The sequence below is a fragment of the Tachypleus tridentatus genome, chromosome 13 (genome assembly GCF_004210375.1).
Source record: "Tachypleus tridentatus isolate NWPU-2018 chromosome 13, ASM421037v1, whole genome shotgun sequence".
In the NCBI taxonomy this organism is placed as follows: Eukaryota; Metazoa; Arthropoda; class Merostomata; order Xiphosura; family Limulidae; genus Tachypleus; species Tachypleus tridentatus.
The window spans coordinates 160,693,713-160,712,800 of NC_134837.1; the positions used below are offsets into that span (position 1 = coordinate 160,693,713).

General features: G+C 33.2%; 1 protein-coding gene across 3 annotated transcripts in view; it reads left to right on the forward strand.

Annotated features, from left to right (window-relative positions):
* The window catches only part of LOC143238176 (ankyrin repeat and fibronectin type-III domain-containing protein 1-like), a 183,321-nt gene that overhangs the window by 145,352 nt on the left and 18,881 nt on the right, over window positions 1-19,088 (forward strand). For all 3 annotated transcript variants that reach the window (XM_076478166.1, XM_076478168.1, XM_076478167.1), the window contains 5 exons: window positions 2,550-2,670; window positions 4,741-4,854; window positions 7,866-8,164; window positions 18,189-18,290; window positions 19,009-19,087. In XM_076478166.1, the coding sequence (XP_076334281.1) occupies window positions 2,550-2,670; window positions 4,741-4,854; window positions 7,866-8,164; window positions 18,189-18,290; window positions 19,009-19,087 (715 nt within the window). The remainder of the gene's footprint in view (window positions 1-2,549; window positions 2,671-4,740; window positions 4,855-7,865; window positions 8,165-18,188; window positions 18,291-19,008; window position 19,088) is intronic.

A 19,088-nucleotide genomic window follows, 5' to 3' on the forward strand; every position in this document is an offset into this window, starting at 1 on the left:
AGTGAAATGTGTGTGTGTGTTTCTTATAGCAAAGCCACATCGGGCTATCTGCTCAGCCTAGCGAGGGGAATCGAACCGCTGATTTTAGCGTTGTAAATCCGGAGACATACCGCTGTACTAGCGGGGGTAATAGTAAAATGATTGGATGCAAAATATGACACCAGCAAGACCATTCTTTGCTGATTCGTAAATTATTATTTCTACAATAAGCTGAATAACTTAATATCTGAAGCTCAAATTATTATAAAAATAATATAGGTATTATTTCCTATCAAACTTTGGGTTCTACAGCTTCTAGTCTTAGAACACCTTTGAAAGTTTTTTTATAGAATAGAATAATGTGGAAGACTTTTAGTCATTTTTATATTCACGTTTATTAAAAACTATGAGATGTAGCAAACTTAAGTAGTACGTATCTAACTTGTTAGCAGTTTCTTTAGAAATAGCGTTTAAAAGCAAAGCTCTGTTTCAAAATTCTATCATTTCGACAAGCCTTTACCTACTTGAAGAACTTCATTTATCGCAAAGAAGTATTATATCACAGCTTACGAGCATATACTTGGGCTGTTTGTTAAGAGACATATTGAAGTTTATATCTGGGTTCATTTTGTTTGTATTTAAGCACAAAGTTACACGATGAGCTATGGGTGCGCTGCTCACCACGGGTATTGAATCCAGATTTCTATTGTTGTAAGTCCGCAGACATATCGTTATGCCACTGAATCCTGAAAGACAGAGTACTTTTTCATAATGACGAAATATGTGTCAGATTTGGAGCCAAACATTTGTAATTTTTTGTCTGATTTTCATAATTATCTTAACACTTTTTCCCATTAGATAGACCCGGCATGGCCAAGCGTGTTAAGCGTGCGACTCGTAATCTGAGGGTCGCGGGTTCTCATCCCCGTCGCGCCAAACATGCTCGCCCTTTCAGCCGTGAGGCGTTATAATTTAACGGTCAATCCCACTATTCGTTGGTAAAAGAGTAGCCCAAGAGTTGGCGGTGGGTGGTGATGACTAGCTGCCTTCCCTCTAGTCTTACACTACTAAATTAGGGACGGCTAGCACAGATAACCATCAAGAAGCTTTGTGCAAAACTCAAAACAAACCTTATGTCCTCTCCAACCTTTTCATTATTTTTATTAGTATATGTCATTTATGATATATTTATGAGACTTTATCAGCGACATGAATCCTTAATTTCACACCAAAGTTCTATTTCGAACAATATGTTTGTATAATAAACGGTTTAATGGCTCTTATAATATGAATGCATTGTTATCATAAGTTAAAATATTTAATTTTATCACCAGGTATTTATGATACCTTTGTTGCCTAATACTACAATGACGGGTTTACTGTTATACATTTATCTTATTAACTACGTTTGTTCCAGTTTAATGCATGTGACGCATATTGTTAAATGTGTATTGCGCAAGTCTTGCTTGTTCTCTAAATTGGTAGAAGATTCTCGAGAGCAAAATTCAATGCATACGTTTTCCGAAAACATGAGCGTATTGATGGGCCAGCTGTATTTTCGAGAATCTCACCTAATGCGTATAAAAGCGAGTCATCGTAACAAGCGAAATTTAGAATATTGTTGGTCAGCTACAGTCGGTATGGTATGAGCGTCGGAAACCATAATTGTGATAAACGCTTATTTATCGCAAAACTGGATACATTTGACCAGGAATGTTTACAGAATTTTGAACATTACAAACTGTTCAACTTCAGAGAGATAGCTTCGGACGTTAGTATTTCTACAAGAACTTAAATATCTATCTTCCTCTGTGAAAAGTAAGCTTATAAATAAAATAATAAATAAGAATAAAGCTAGTTAGCATTCCCGTCAAGTGAAGTGTGTCTGTGTATCAACATAAAATTAATTCGCTTGACGTAAACCTCAACCATCAATAAAATATTCAACTCCAAAACAGATAGAAGATTGAATATTGTTTGTGAGTCTGTATATTTTGTATATAAATCATTATTTATAATAACCGCAATTATCAATTGCATTACTATTTGTTTATTAAAATATATTTGTGTTAAGAAAGAAATTTGTGTGTGTCAATATTGTTGGAAAATATAATAATTTTTATACATGTAGACATTCAGTCAACTTTTAAATTCAAATTTAAATTTCTGGATATTTAAAATTGTAATATGTAACATACGTAACATAATAAATCGGAGACTCATCCGAGATGAATTATAATATTATAATACGTAACACTACACAATTCTAGTTTTCAAATAAAACACAAAACTGGAGTACTTTCGAATACTTCCCTATTGTATCTTCATAATCTGTCATCCTCATTTCTACTCGTTTGTAATATCTTCAGCATTTTACTGAAACAGGAAAGAATACTGCAACATTAAATTGACCCCCATCCAAATGGTACTGCGGTATTCTGTGGACTTCCAACGCTAGAATCCGGGTTTGCACAAATGGCCCTTTGTGTAGCTTTGTGCTTAATTACGAGCAGACATCTGATTTAAATGTTTTCGATTTTGTAATTATTTTTCTATGATATTTTTTATAGATTGTAGCATCATGGTTACTGATGAAGAACCAAGTACTAACTCACAGTCGTCTAGCACTTCACCCATCTCATTGTCTTTAGCGAGTTCCATTTCTTCTCAGTCCTCAGGATATAAACAAAAGTAAGTGATTTACGCGTCTATTTTTCATTCGTATAAACACGTATAAGTTAAGTCTAGGTACAGATATATGTTAAATTACCCACATATAGAAAGTTACAATCATTTTTATAACCGTTATTCTCAATAGCGCTTATTTAAACGTTAAAATATACTTATTTGGGAAAATCACTGAATTATTATTTTAATTTTTAAGGAAGCCAATTATGTGCTTATTCTGCACATTAAAGATTATTTTATATAATCTTTTAATTCTGCCCTTATATCGTGTAAAAGAATCAATGGGTTTTTCACAGATAATAGATAATTAAAATTTAATAAAAACTTAATTTGAAATCAGATCTTCTGGTCTTCCAGTATTGAACATCTTATTATATCAAATAAAACACAGGATCACAACCATTAAGTGTCTCTTCTCAGAGTATAAAATATGCTTATGGTTGTTCATAACACGTGAATTTTTCACTAACCTCTTCATAATATTTAAAGTAAATCTTTTATTATTATACTATAAGATCTTATAAATTTATTATTTTGGGGTTTGTTTGACTTGAGTAAGTCAAGGTTTTGTTTCCGTTGGAGCTCTTAATTGTTGTTTTGAGTCAACTGGATTATATTTATTAATATTATGCAGCATAATAATAAATATTTATGATGTCCGGACATAAATAAGAATTATGAGAGAATTTTCATTTACGTTGTTACGACAGTGACACTAGATATCATAATATATTATGCATATGAATTTTTCAAGTCAACTCAGTTGGATTTTACTTTGCTGTAACAAGTTGATAGAAATTAATTTATCGATAAAATTTGGAATATATATTTTACATTAATTGTGAGGGTTGCAGCAATTTCGTGGTAAAAGGCAAACGTAACAGCCGTGAAATAAATTTCAAAGAACATGAGTATAACTTATATTTAAATATTATAATACAACTGTTTTCATTGTATTGGTAGAAGTTAGTACTTCAGTGCATTAGTATGGATGAAGATCATTAATAAAGCCTAAGATATTGATAATAACTTCCTATTTATTTTTGTTATATTCAGAGGAAAGATAGTATCATTATTCTATATTACATGTAAAGAAACCTAGAACATAAATGCTTGGTACATTAAGCATTATGACAAAGTCTAGCACAGTGTACTGACAATTCTTTCAAGTAAATATATAGTTTGTTACACATAAAATTCGCTTTGCCGTTCATAAATCAACAGTTTTACCGCACTGGAGACTTTTTGTCTTTGTTCTTGTAAACATTTACTGCTAGTTTTCCGTCTGTCATATTGGGCCCGGCATGGCCAAGCGTGTTAAGGCGTGCGACTCGTAATCTGAGGGTCGCAGGTTCGCATCCCCGTCGCGCCAAACATGCTCGTCCTCTCAGCCGTGGGGGCGTTATAATGTGACGGTCAATCTTACTATTCGTTTGTAAAAGAGCAGCCCAAGAGTTGGCGGTGGGTGGTGATGACTAGCTGCCTTCCCTCTTGTCTTACATTGCTAAATTAGGGACGCCTTGCACAGATAGCCCTCGAGTAGCTTTGTGCGAAATTCAAAAAAACAAACAAACAAAATTTTCTGCCACAACATAAAAATCAATAATATTTTTTTGCTAAAGTGGTGAACATATAAGAAACAGGTTTACTGCAAAACTAAATTTAGTTCAGTGAGCTAAATACAACTAAGGTTTACTACAACATTAGCGCTAATAACAACTACGGTTTATTTTAATACTGAGTTTAGATCAGTAAGCCAATAATTAAAGTTTACAGCAAGACTGCATTTAAAGTAGTGAACAAATAACAACTGTAACTTGTTACAGTATTAGAGTTAATAATATTTACGGTTTATTAAAATATTAAGTTCAAAGTAGTGAGCTAATAACCACTGTTTATCACTACGAAACAAGGTTAAAGTGTTTAGTGCATAATAACTAGACTGTACTTAAAGAAAAGCTTGTGATTTTATTGAGAAGAAGCAATTAAGAATTTTAAAAATTTCTTTGTAAAAGTTTTTTTATAATTTTACAACTAGAAAATGTATATTAACGAATGTTTTTATTTTTCCAGAGGTGAACAGCCACGGACTGGATTAGCCAAACTGGCACGATTTTTAACACTAAAGGAAAGGCAAACAGCTGTGAAGACAAGCCCTATTGCACATGATCTGTCTCCTCCAGAAGTGTAAGAACTGTTACACTGTGATTTATTATATTTAAAATACGAATCATAAATAAATAAATATGAGATCGGTTCCTCTGTTCACTATACTATACTTTTTTATAATATTGTACTGTTGTTGTTATAAATGAATACTAGACAAGGGTACTGGTTAAAGAAGCAGAAATTGTATAAATAACGAAGGTAAGTAATGTTACGCTTCCTTCCTTCCTTTGTTATTAAACCCCTAATGCCTTCATTACATGCTAATTGTGTACTTTAGTGCATTGATCCATTTAACTGAATAACTTCTTCTGTATTTCAGTATGTTGTAAAAATGCCTGGAAGACCCTTATGAAGTTATTAAAGCAAAAGAAAGACATAAAATATTGACTATTTGTCGAACTCAGGCACTTCAGTCCACTAAATATGAAGACTGATAATATTTTAATGTTTCGCCAGTGATTTACATTTAATTATTCTTTCAAAGTAGCCTGAAATTTAGTTTTTGAATTTGCTCTGAGAGTTTTCCACAGTACTCTATCTAAATAGATGAAGTGCCATTCAACTTGTCTTTTCTCAAAGTTAAGACCAAAATGAGAACCATAACACTTTATCTGATGATACTACATTTCTCGCTCGTGAAGAGAGTTAGCTACAAAGGCTTAATGATCATCTCGCTCATACCTGCAATATGTTGGTTTTTACTATTGATATCAAGAAAATAGTGCTGATATTCCAAGATGTTCTTCGAGTGTCAAACATTACTCTAGATAACTCCATCCTCCAGACACTAAACAAGTTCCACTACCTTGGATCTATAATAAGTGACAACCTCTCTCTTGACGATGAGTCAAATACTTGCCATTGGACCATTATTATAAGAATCACCTGAATCTCAATACAAAACTGAAATAATTCCAAACTAACAACAAAACCTAAAACAGCTATTTTCGGGCATCTGTACTTAATACTGTATTGTACAGTATGGATACATAGACAACATACACTTCTTAATAAAGGAAAATTAAAGTTTTAAAGTTAAAGTGATTGTAAATAGTCCTTCATAACATGGAAACACAAAGTTACAAATGAAGAAGAGTGGAGTGGATAAACTTGCTGAGTATGACTGCACTTCACAGACATGGATGTCTTCCTTAACTAAGTCATCTTTGAAGAGTGCCTGATGGTCACATTCCAAAAGCTATGGTGTATTGCTTAATGTCAAGTGGAAGAAAACCGGTAAACATAATAAAGCTTCTTTTCCAGGACAACTACAAGCAAGATATGAAATCCTTTACGAACGATCCTTTGAATTGAGAAAACCTGACAGAGATAGATGCTATCATTTTCTTTCGTGTGATATGAAACAACATGATGCCAGCTGGTTTTGGCATGTACAACAAAGCTGCCTGAAAACATTAGTGCAACCATAGAATACGAATACGAGACGTACTGTCGTTCAGAGTCAATCCATAATGTTCCTTAATAGTCCACAAAGAACGTATACTGTAGATTAACATTCCACCATCTCAACAAGATCAAGCATGCTACAACGATTAAATGATTGTTGCTGTAGAGAGATATTTATTAGTGACATGAATCACTTATTTATCGTAAGTATAGAGTAATTATTAATTATATAGTGTGCGTAATATTTATAAAATGGTTAAGTAAAACATTCACTTGAATGAATATTACATTTTGCGCAATACTACACGAGGGTTTTCTGCACTAGCCGTCCCTAATTTAGCAGTGTAACACTAGAGGGAAGGCAGCTAGTCATAACCACCCAATGCCAATTCTTGGGATACTCTTTTACCAACGAATAGTGGGATTTACTGTCACTTTATAATACCCCCATGGATAAGAGGCATGTTTGGTGTAACGGAAATTCAAATTACGAGTCCAGCGTCTTAACCACCTGGCCATGCCGGGCCAAATATAGATGGTCGAGTACATTATATTAAAACTATTTTGTAACGTTAGAAACACAGCTAATATCAAGTGACACTGGAATGGTATGTATTATAATTACATTTTTAAATGTCTGTTAGATAGTTTAACGTCATCCGAAATTTGATAAATTTCGGAATTTTATGTAACACCTCTTTCCAGTGCAAATTATTTATTCACTCGTATTTTAAAGTTTGGAGATTTAAAATTTCCAATATAGAAAAGTTCTTTGAAAATAAAGTATATAATATGGATCAACTGGGAACAAGAAAAATCCAGAAAGATAGCTAAGTAAGTTGTACCTTAAACATGGTGACCAAAGCTTATTATCACGCAACAGGTGAGAGTCGGTAAACCCAAATATCAGTGACAAAAGTCAATCCACGTGCACCAGGCAACATTACGAAAGAAAATTAAGAAGTATTTCTGTTTGAAAAGGGACACGACACATGTATAAGCAACATGCTCCTATGACATATCGGTTCAACTTTTGCATGTCGTAAATGAAATGGGTATTCACGCTATTACATAAGAAGGCATATTGGCCAAGTCGCCGGATGCTGTACTTATGGATTTTTGTGGAAAGAGTCTATTGAAACAGACACTGTGAAACTGTTGTCGAATACTAGATGGCAGACAGCAGCGGTCTGCTTTGTAATTGATACCTTGCAACGAACCTCTTTGTAATAGAAACTTCTCTGACTGGCTATTGCAAAGATAAACTGTTTCACAAAGATAACATGACCATATATTGAAACACAAACCGTAACGACGTCATGAGGCCTGAAAATCATTTTAATATAACGTCTTCAGCCTCTGTATTACTATTATTATTATGTCTGTATGAACGACCAATATATCATATTTGTTGATAGATTGTTTAGGCAGAGTGTTTACGATGAAATTGGGCTTAATGGACGGCAACTGGCTGATGCAGAAACGCGAGTGTAGAGAACGACGTTTCGAAAGTCTTCTGTTTTTCGACTTCAGGTCATCCTTTATACTTGTGTTTCTACAACAGACAGTTCCCGTCCATTCAAATATATTTCATCAATACATGATATGATATTTGATTTCAGGACGTGTTTCTCTTGGAATAGAGGTGCAAGCACGTTGCGAAGAGCCAACAGCATTGATAGTGTAATTGGAGTATGTTGTGACATTCAAGTCAATGATGTTCCTGACACTTCAGTAGCTACTTCTGTAATTTCCACATCAGCTCCCACCTGCACAAATCTAACCAGTAGCACCCTTGCTGTCCCAAACAATAACGTCATACCCATGTCTCCCAGCGTTCCATCAAAACTAGAAAACCACAAAAAAGGAAATATACCCTCATCTCCCAGCATTCCTAACAGACTTGCAAAAGGAATTACAGGTGGGTAATTTGCAATAGTCTGATAAAGTGTGTTTTTCAAGCTAATTACTATAAGCTATATCTTGCATTGTAATTTATGCGTTATATTAGAATCTTGAAACTTATTTACGTAAGATACTTCTAAAGAAATGTAGAATGTTACTATTAATATAATACTGAATTATTATACTAAAAGAAGAATACTGACAATATATCCTACTGATAATTTCAAGCACATGACAAATGTTCGCAAATAAATAAACGCGCCTGCAGCATTATGTATTATTATCATAAAGGAGCAATACTTATTATTTTATACTTGTAATTATTTCTAATAAATGCAACGATTATTTGAAATTTTATATGGTAATTCTTTTATAAATATTAGTTGAATACGTATGCCACACTCATTTATGTAATATCAGCTATAGACGTGATTATAAGTTTGATATTGGGAGTTTAAACCTAAATGGCTAAGTCACAGGTCACTTTGGTTTCTGATACACCCGTCCCTAATTGTTAATAATAACGAGATGGACACAGCCAGCTAACAGCTCATGAACCTTATCTGGCACTTTGGATCGAATAACGGCATTAACGGTTATTTAAAACATGCTTACAGCTAAAAGTACCAAACGTGTTAGTGACACAATGCCTGAAGCCCCAAATTTCCTATCAATAGCCTAACACACTTGCGAACAAATGTTCGCAAATAAATAAACACGCCTGCAGCATTATCTATTATTATCATAAAGGAGCAATACTTATTTTTTTATACTTGTAATTATTTCTAATAAATGCAACGATTATTTGAAATTTTATATGGTAATTCTTTTATAAATATTAGTTGAATACGTATGCTACACTCATTTATATAATATCAGCTATAGACGTGATTATAAGTTTGATATTGGGAGTTTAAACCTAAATGGCTAAGTCACAGGTCACTTTGGTTTCTGATACACCCGTCCCTAATTGTTAATAATAATGAGATGGACACAGCCAGCTAACAGCTCATGAACCTTATCTGGCACTTTGGATCGAATAACGGCATTAACGGTTATTTAAAACATGCTTACAGCTAAAAGTACCAAACGTGTTAGTGACACAATGCTTGGAGCTCCAAATTTCCTATCAATAGCCTAACACACTAACCTCCAAGTCAGGGTCTACTCCGTATATTGAAAAGAGTATCCGTTGTTAAATTTAGAGATCACTCTTAAAATCATAATCATTATACAACAATTGAAACTTCAACCATATGTTTTATGGTTTTGGTTTTAAAATAATATTTTTACGCAATTTACCCTTCCCAGTATCATTCTACCCAATAATCCAAATTTTAAGGTATGACGTTCAAATACACTAAAGAGAAACATTCCACAGAATCTTTAGTTTTAGATATTATCATTATTTCAAAAGGATTTTCTTTCAGCTACAAGCGTATTATAGACAAATAAACTTTTATTGACACTCTTGTGTACATCTATTAAATTAATATCATACTATGATCAAACTCTTGCTTATATGATAGTGGAAAAACGTTTTTATTACGCAATGTGCAACTCAAAACTTCATAAACTTTTTATCCTGTGTCATGTAGATTTGCAATAAGGTCACGATTTTTCCTTATTACCTCCGTTTTCCGTCAAGGATAACCTTATTTTTCTCCATTCTCAGGGTGCAGATATGAGGTCATCAATACGTCACGCGTGGATCTAATGCACTGGCGCCACGGGTTATCGTCTAGTTAGTGATAAATAAAATCATTTTTAATGATACATAAGGTGTTATTCAGGTTATGCTTGAAATATCGCAAGTAAAGCTTTAAAAAGAGCGATCTCTTATACGCTAATCACTGTTACAAGAATGGATTTTTCATATAGAAAAAATACATCAACAGATATAGTGAGCACTAGTATATTGTTAGTTTATAAACGTATTGTTTAGTGCACAATTCCTTGTTAAACTATTGATTCCTTGGTAACGAATTGTATACAGCAGGCTTATGGTTATTGCGGTTATGTCATAGCTAAATCATGCGTCTATTCACTCTCTTACTGTACCTTTGAATTAAAGAAAGGAAGATAGAATCTGTGCTCTTATGATAAATCCTCTGTTGAAATTTATATTAATTAATGGTTTAGCACAAAAGCTGGTATTTCAACTTTAGCTTTTAGTCGTTTATTGTATAATTTGCATTCAATCGCTTTGTTCTAAATCTTTAGAGTATATAAAAATATACTCAAACTTCAGCTATGTTTAGGTTTTGAGTTATTCAGTTACATAAATAGTTCTCTCAAAGTAAAAATCTCTCTAATGTTTACGATGTTAAAAGTTAATTCAAAATTGATTTCACGTGGCTGTTGTTTAATTTATTTTTCTACTATCATCGCGGTTCATTAGTTAACTCGCTATTATTCTGTTATCCTATTTTCATTCATTATATTCCTATAGATATTTCAAACAAAATGCATACTTTTGTAAAACTAAATCAAGAGGAATTGGAGATATTAACTTATGACCAACGTTTTGAGAAAGCCTTCATCAAGTACATCATGTCACTTACACTGTCAACAACGACTTAATTCTAAATTCTCACTTTAACCAACAACTACCTCGTTCTACAACTTCACCTAGTTAACAACAGTCTGGCTTAATATCTTTATCAAGTCAAAAAATATGTAGTCTTGAAACTTTATCATATCAACAACAGTTTACTTTCCTCCTAGACATAAAGCTTAAATTAAGCTTCAGAACAAAACTATTTGTCGAAGGTATTTAGGGTACGGTATTTTTGAGAAATACGAAATCTAAACTGTGAACAGCAAATGAAATTAGCTTGACAAAATTCATAGTTAAACTGAGATAAACTGTTTTATATTCGTGGAGAAATATTTCTTGTGTGGCTGACAACTTTAACAAGACAAAGTTTTTTGTAGTCTCTAGGTTTATATGTTTTATTTTGATAAATACACGTAAGCTTTAAACTGACGTGAAGAGTTGCTAATGTTTAAACCTACACTATTTCGAAGTTTAACGATCATATACACATACAATTTTCGACCTACAACCTCCATACTTATTTAAACTCTTATGTAACCCAATTTTTTCGTATTATTAAAATTTAGAAGACCATTATGCGTTTTCATTAGAATCAGACAAAAAAGCGACGGACGAGTTTATTTATAACATGTACATCGTCCATGATACTGAAGCCAAAAATGATTTTGATAGTTTTATAAACAGGTTGAACGTTACACTGTATGTTAATTCACGCTGAGTACAAATTTGTTCGTTTGTTATTTTGGAGCCAACAGAATCAGATTTTGTAAGCGGACTAGGGTTTACCCTGGATATGCTCTTAGCTACTTCGCGCAATCTCCTTACTAATGGAGGCCCAAACACGTTCGGAAAGTTACACAGGCATAATGAAGTCTCGAAGAAGGAGTTCAGATGGTATCCAATTTTATGTTTCTGGCATCTCAGGATTCCAGACATGTCATATTTGAAACTTTGTTCGCACTCCCAGTCACAAATTAGCAGGACCACAGTTTACTCACGAGAGTGTTTTGCATTCAGCCACGAGCCAATGGGATAGCTATAGGAATAACTTAAGATAATTGAGACATTTGATTGACACCTGTACAGTTGTGAACAAACTAGCTGTCAGTTGTATAAAAAATAATTAACATTTTTATCAAATCTGCAAGATTTTCATTCTCTTTGGTATCTAATAAGAAATTATTTTCATTGTTCGTAGAACACTTTTTTACAGTTGGAGCCCGTGATTATTACATGAGTGGATGTTTAATAATAATCTAGATATCTTTATAAATTGTGAAAACAAAAACAATTCATTATTTCTGAATACTTCAAAGAAAACTGGATATCAACATTATCTTACCTGTTAAAAATTTGAACGTATGTTTGTGTATAATTTGTTCATTTACTGTTTTTACAAGCAAAACGTCCATTGTTGGTATTATTTAGTTTCTTGTTTCTTTGTTTTATATGAAAGTATATTTTCTGGGATGATTCCTTTTTTGTATACTTAAGAAACACCAACTTCTGTGGTTAAATAAGGTAGTGCTATAGTGTTTCTGGTAGGTCTCTAGATCTGTACTCGCCCACATCTTTATTTTAATAAGCGAAGCTGGGAATAAAGTTTTAGGACCAAGCAACCATGAAACTAGTTGGATTTTCCCTCAGTGCAATATTCTTTCTCAGTATACTGAAAGGCGTTTTATTCTTACAATATTCACGAACTTAAAGAGAAATAAAAACAATCAGTTTAAGAACTTTAAATAATGTTTGTGTGTTAATTTAAACATTGAATTTTTAACATTCAACTGTGGTTACATGAAGTTTACTCCCACCACACGAAACCTTAAAATAACAATCTATGAATTTCTAGAAAAGTAGCACGCGAAACCGTTCGAGACTATAATTTGTTATATGTGACGGTCAATCCTACTATTCATTGGCAAAAGAGTATCCCAAGAGTTAGCGGTGGGTGGTGATGACTAGCTTCCTTCCCTCTAGTCTTACACTGCTAAATTAGGGACGACTAGCGCAGATAGCTCTCGAGTAGCTTTGCGCGAAATTCGGAAACAAACAAACAAACTCTCTCTTTTTCTTTTAGGTTTGTGTGTTTTTTAATTTTGCGCAGAGCTACACGAAGGCTATTTGCACTAGCCGTTCCCTAATTTAGCAGTATAACACAAGAAATAAGTCATCACCAACCACCACCACTCGTGGACTTCTTTTATACCAACAAATACTAGGATTAACTGCCACTTATAACGCCCCCATGTCTGAAAGGGCGAGCATGTCTGGTGTGAAGGGGATTTGAAACTGCGACCTTCAGGTACGACTCAGACGCCCTAGCAACCTGGCCGTGCCGGGCCTTTCTTATAAGAAGAGTAAAATAAAAGAATTTTGGAATGCAACAATATAACAAAAACGTATTAGTTTTCGTTGTAGTTTGCACAGAGTTCAGAAAAAATAAAAAACGTGCTGTCATATTAATATTACTAAAATAGCTATTTGAAAATAAACTTTTAAAAGACAGTTTTGAAACAATATCGTTTTGTGAGGACATTAAAACTGTGATAAAAGACAATATATTAAGACAGTAAAACTTTTCACTAGCGAAATATGAAAACCAAGCTGTAGCAACCTGCTGCAATCAAGTTATAAGACTGTATCTTACAAACAAGTGCTAATATAATTACCATTGCATTTCTAAATATATAAAATATACGTGCTGAGACTGAAATTATCAACATGCACTGCTTTCAGATGATATCCGAAGTTGAATTCAGTGTAAGAAATCATATCTTCCAAACATTTGCAAAATGATATAATTTACCTGTAGAGGTTTTCAACGTTTAAATGTATAACATTTCTTCTCTTTATTATAAACACGTACAATTCATTCTTTCACTCACTGTTTATCACGCAGTCTTCAGTATTTCATTATTTCCTAAGTTATATGCGCGCATGCATAGGTTCTGTCATAGTTCTTCATTTTGTTTTAAGTTTGATCGTTCATAATTCGTTAAGATATATTTCTCAACTTCGTGCCCCTGTTTCAGAAGATTGAAATCGTATTCCATGTTAAAAGTCTGTGTATCAAGTTCTCTACCTTATTAATGTTATTTTCTTGACCTTTTTAAAACACTTTTGTAAGCGAAATAATTCATACATTTTTAAAACAGCCATTATTCGCATGTACATTTTAAAATTTATGCTAAATCTAAAACATTAGATTGTTTACATACAGCAACGTTTCAAGTTTGTTTCAGATACCAGATAAAATATCTTTTATATAATCCTCTTTTCCAGTGGAATCTGCTAAATTGTGCATTAAATTCGTAATTTTTGCACATAAACAAGATAAAAATAATTTATTATGCAACGTATGCTTCACGCTTCAGATCTGATTCGGTAAAAGCAAACGTTTTAAAACCAGCGTGTTTCATATTTTCTGATTTTTAAAACACCGAAATTTAAATCGAACCACATATCTATCTGTATAAATGTAATAGTACTGTTCTGTTGAATGTCCAGGTAACTACTTCGCAAGGTGTGGATTGATCTTCACCAAAATGCTTTAGTAGATTCATGAGGGATTGCATATACATTTTTAGTTTCGCGGTTTTTATGAGTCTATTTTGCGCTTTTTTGTACCACTACTTCATTCTCTCAAAATGGATTTTCACCAGATTTGGTATGAAGATTTACTGGGTTCTTGGAAAAATACATACAAATTTCGAATTTTACGTTTATAGCTATTGTTTCGCTCCCTTTTGACATATCTTCATCAAATTTGGCATGGAAGCTTGCTGGGTCAATGCTAAAATTGCGGTTTCATATTTTGTTTTGCAGTTTTATAGATTTTTTTTTTATTATTTATAAGAGAAGCAACTTTTCGTGTCCTAAGATAAGTTCCAAGAGAGTGGCACTCCAACTATTATATAAATATATTTGCAACCATATATGCTCCGAAATTGTTTTAAGAAGAGTTGAATAACATATTGTATCACTGCTTAAAGACTTAAATTGTTAACGACAGGTGATGTAAATTTACAAACTATAATTAAAATGTTATAGCAACACGAAGTGTATTAGATAAGTCACTTATTTTATATAACTGACAGATTATAATATAATAGCTTAGAAAAAATAAAGAACTAATGGAATTAAAATCAATCAGTTGACAGTTCAACTTAACAAAATCGGTTGACTTTTAAGTAATTTGGGGAATGCAATTCGTCAGAAATTCTCGTTGAGATTAGTTTATTTTAAATGTAAGTTGCTTATTTTGGTGTTTATTAAGGTTGCAATGCAGTTCAACAACCTTGATAAAACCTGTTGATAATACCTTAAGTTTTTTCAACTGGTTTTTCACTGTTTGAATCACAAAAGTCATTTACATTAATTTAATTGTGATTTTATTAACAAATCCTTCACTCATTTTTAGGAAAAAAATGATACTTGGAACAGCATTATTTAATAACAAGTACTATAGTTGTCTAATTAATTACATTGCGTTTTTCTTTGAAACATCTGAGGAGTTTTGTTTTCTTATTTTATTGAATTTCGCGTAAAGCTACACGAGGCTATCTGCGATAGTCATCTCCAAAGTAGCAGTGTAAGACTAGAGAGAAGGTAGATAGTAATTACCACTCACCGCGAACTCTTAGATTAATCTTTTACTAACTAATAGTGTGTCAATGTGATTGACCGTCACATTATAACATGCCTAAAAGGGCGCGCTGACTGCGATTCGAACCCATCACCCTCAGATTACGAGTCCACGTTTTATCCCACCAAGCCATGCCGGGCACGCGGAGGAGTAAATTGTTAAAAAATTATGAATCTGTTTACAATTTTCTCAGTTGAGAATACTTTAATTATTTGTACAAAATAAATTTCTAACGTCATACCTCTAAAACGGTTGATAATCATGTTTTTAATATGGAAAACAAGGCAAAATAGTGTATAGGAATATTTTTTTCACATATTGGTAAATACCTCTCTGTAACTACTGTTTCAAATGGTATGTTACCAATAAATGTTAAAATTTCTCATTTATCCATCATTGTTTACCTCTTAATTGGTGCTGTAATTTGATGGACTGAAACTGATATAAAGCAAATATTAAAATTAAGTTTTAATGAAACGTTTAAAAATATTTCAAAACATATTGGCTTATACAGGTAATTCATGACTCAACCTAACGTTAATGTGTTTGGAGTCAGTTTATGCCTTCGTTTACCTACGTATTGATTTGTCTGTTTCAGAAGTCTCGCGTAAAATTACGTAAAGAATTATTTCTGTACAGCAACAACTGTTTTGAATTGAGGCAAGGAAGGCGACTAGTCAACAGCATAAGCCGTCATTTCTCAGGCTATTATAATAGAAATTGAATGGCGCTCTTTTGATACACGCATAACCCAAAACTGTAGAGTAGTTTTCACGCTAATGGGACACGAAACCAAGAACATTCGGATACAAGGTTCGTGCACACTATGCACTAAATCCCACTTGGTCGGATTCTGAACTTATAAATTAATATTTAAAAAACCTTCAAATTAGCCAGAAAATTAAATAATTACTTATATAATCTCCAGTCTAAATGATTTTCACCAGCGCTTTAAATCGTATAAACATTAGATGAATGACTTGATAAGGTATCTAAATTTTTCAAACACTCTTGTAGTTAAACATTTATCTTCACAGTAAATCGATACAAGCTCATGTCATGTTGCTTTCACGATGCACAATATACTATTACTAATGCAAATAAGCTCGAACTGCATTGCTGTGTTCAATTGGATAGCCTACGAATAACTCTCATTTGCATTTTCAAGTTGTCCGTCTCTACAAATACAGATATTTTAAACATTGTTTTCGAACACAAAGATCATTATATTCGTGATACCATAATATTATGTAAGGGTACATGTATAAACGACAAACGTATGCTGTTTGTTCAAATACATAAATGATCCAAGATGTGAAAGTACCAGTGGTTAGCATTTTTAATCGTATGACTCAACGTCAGATACGATTAGTATAAGAATAAGAGAATGAAGTAGGTTAAATCATTTTATATATATCTGCTTTGTTTGTTTAGAATTAACCACAAAGATACGCAATGGGCTATCTGTGCTAGCCGTCCCTAATTTAGCAGTGTAAGACTAGAGAGAAGGTAGCTAGTTATCACCACCCACCGCCAACTCTTGGGCTACTCTTTTACCAACGAATAGTGGGATTGACCGCAACATTATAACGCCCCCACGGCTGAAAGGGCGAGCATGTTTGGCGCGACGGGGATGCGAACCTGCGACCCTCAGGTTACGAGTCGCACGCCTCAACACGATGGCCATGCCGGGCCCTGCCTTCTAACAGAAATACAGTATTGCAAATTTTAAATGTTCGTTCACACAGCGGAAAGTCTGAGGAATTAAAACGCTAAAACCGGATTTTGATACCTTTGGGGGACAGACCACATCTAGCCCAAAGTGTAGCTTTGTGTTTAATTTCGAACATCTGTTCTTTAAATGCTCTATGTTTCTAATTAAACAATTGAAAATGTTTTAATCAATAGCTTATACACATTTTATAAGTTAAATTTTATGTTATAAAATAAGTTAATAACCGATATGTGTCAATATTTCTTTTGTTGCGATATCAACTGCTTTAGAAACCCTATCTTTCATCATTGATTATAATAAACAAGCATTTATTTTAAAATTATATACATTCGTCAATAAAGTATTTATATCAAATATCACGTTAAGAAAATATATTTATGTTTTGTCACCAACAAGAATGTTGATATAACGCAATTAACCATACAAATGACAAAGCAGACGTTATATATGGCGTAATGAGATCATGCAACTTAGCAAAGTAATAATAAAGCATTTATTACACAGGATATATTTCGAATGCGTGTGTTTCTCTTATAACAAAGCCACATTGAGTTATCTGCTGTGTCCACCGAGGGGACTCGAACCTCTGGTTTTAGCGTTGTAATTTCGAAAACTTAACGCAGTCCCAGCGGGGGACTTTAGAAGATGTCTTGGGTATTTGTACAGCATGCGGGTTGTCACTGTTAGAGCTCCTCATAATGAAGAGACGTCGAAGATAGGAGTTTATTTAATTTCGCGCAAAGCTACACGAGGGTTATCTGCACTAGCCGTTCATAATTTTACCAACGAATAGTGGGATTAACCGAACTTCATAACGACCCCACATCTGAAAGGGTGAGTATGACTGGTGTGAGAAGGATTCGAACCCGCGCCCCTCGAATTACGAGTCGAGTGCTTTAACCACCTGGCCATGCCGGGCCGTAGGTCTATATATATATATATATATATTAGATCAAAAATATACAATACTTGGTATATGTCATGTCGAGAGCCGACATATTCCTCTTCAGTCAGATATATAACTTTGATATTAATTTCAGTTAAACGATACAAAACATACAAACAGGTATAACATAAATTTTATCACTCTAATACAGGAATCCGACAAGGCAGTGTGGACGTGTTTTTGGAAGGTCTGGCTCTAGCAAAAGGAGAGAAAAAGCGATTAGAAAAGCTTAAATTCAATATTGATCTTCAAGGTATTTGCTTTTCTGATGAAATAAAACACAAGTATAAATATAAATATTCGTTTGAAACAAGTTTATCTGTTTCTACTTTCACGAAAGCTTGAAAAAAAATAAGGAATTTTAACGTTCACTTTATTCATTTAAATAAAGTAACGTGAACATACTTTATACGGTTTTTTTATTATTATTGTAAGCTGAATATCAATAAACAACAACATTATTTTACTCAAGTTATAAACAATCATAGTTTCCTCACGCGATTTAGTTTCGGTTAAGTCCTTTCCATGAGTTTTATCCGTGTTAGTTTTTCCTGTATCTTTAGCCTTCATTCATCATCTTAATCAGTTTTTTAAACTTTATATTGCTTTAGAACTTATCCTTACAAACTGAGTATTATTTTTAAATTTTTTATCAGCTCACAGTAACTGGCTGATCAACTGAAGTATATTGTTAACATGAATATATTTTAATTAGTACAGTTTTTTCATAACCTCTTTTAAAACTTTTATTCTTAACCTATTGATGTAAAAATATGTCTATTTTACTGCTTTGTTCATTAAACAAATACAATTCTAATACATGTGTTTGTGACATATGTATAAAGGCGTTCGGGTTGTTTGTGTGCCAGCTGAGATGATTCTCAAGATTCTGAAACATGAAACTCATCAAAACAAACCAAGTGGATCATCTTTTCTTGCTAGTCCTAATCCTTCTCGTTAATTTTCTGTAGCTCTCTTTGTTGCTGTCGAACAGGAGCACGTGGAACGTGCTCGAAGTATTCTTGTGACAACGGATGTTGACGTCAATAGG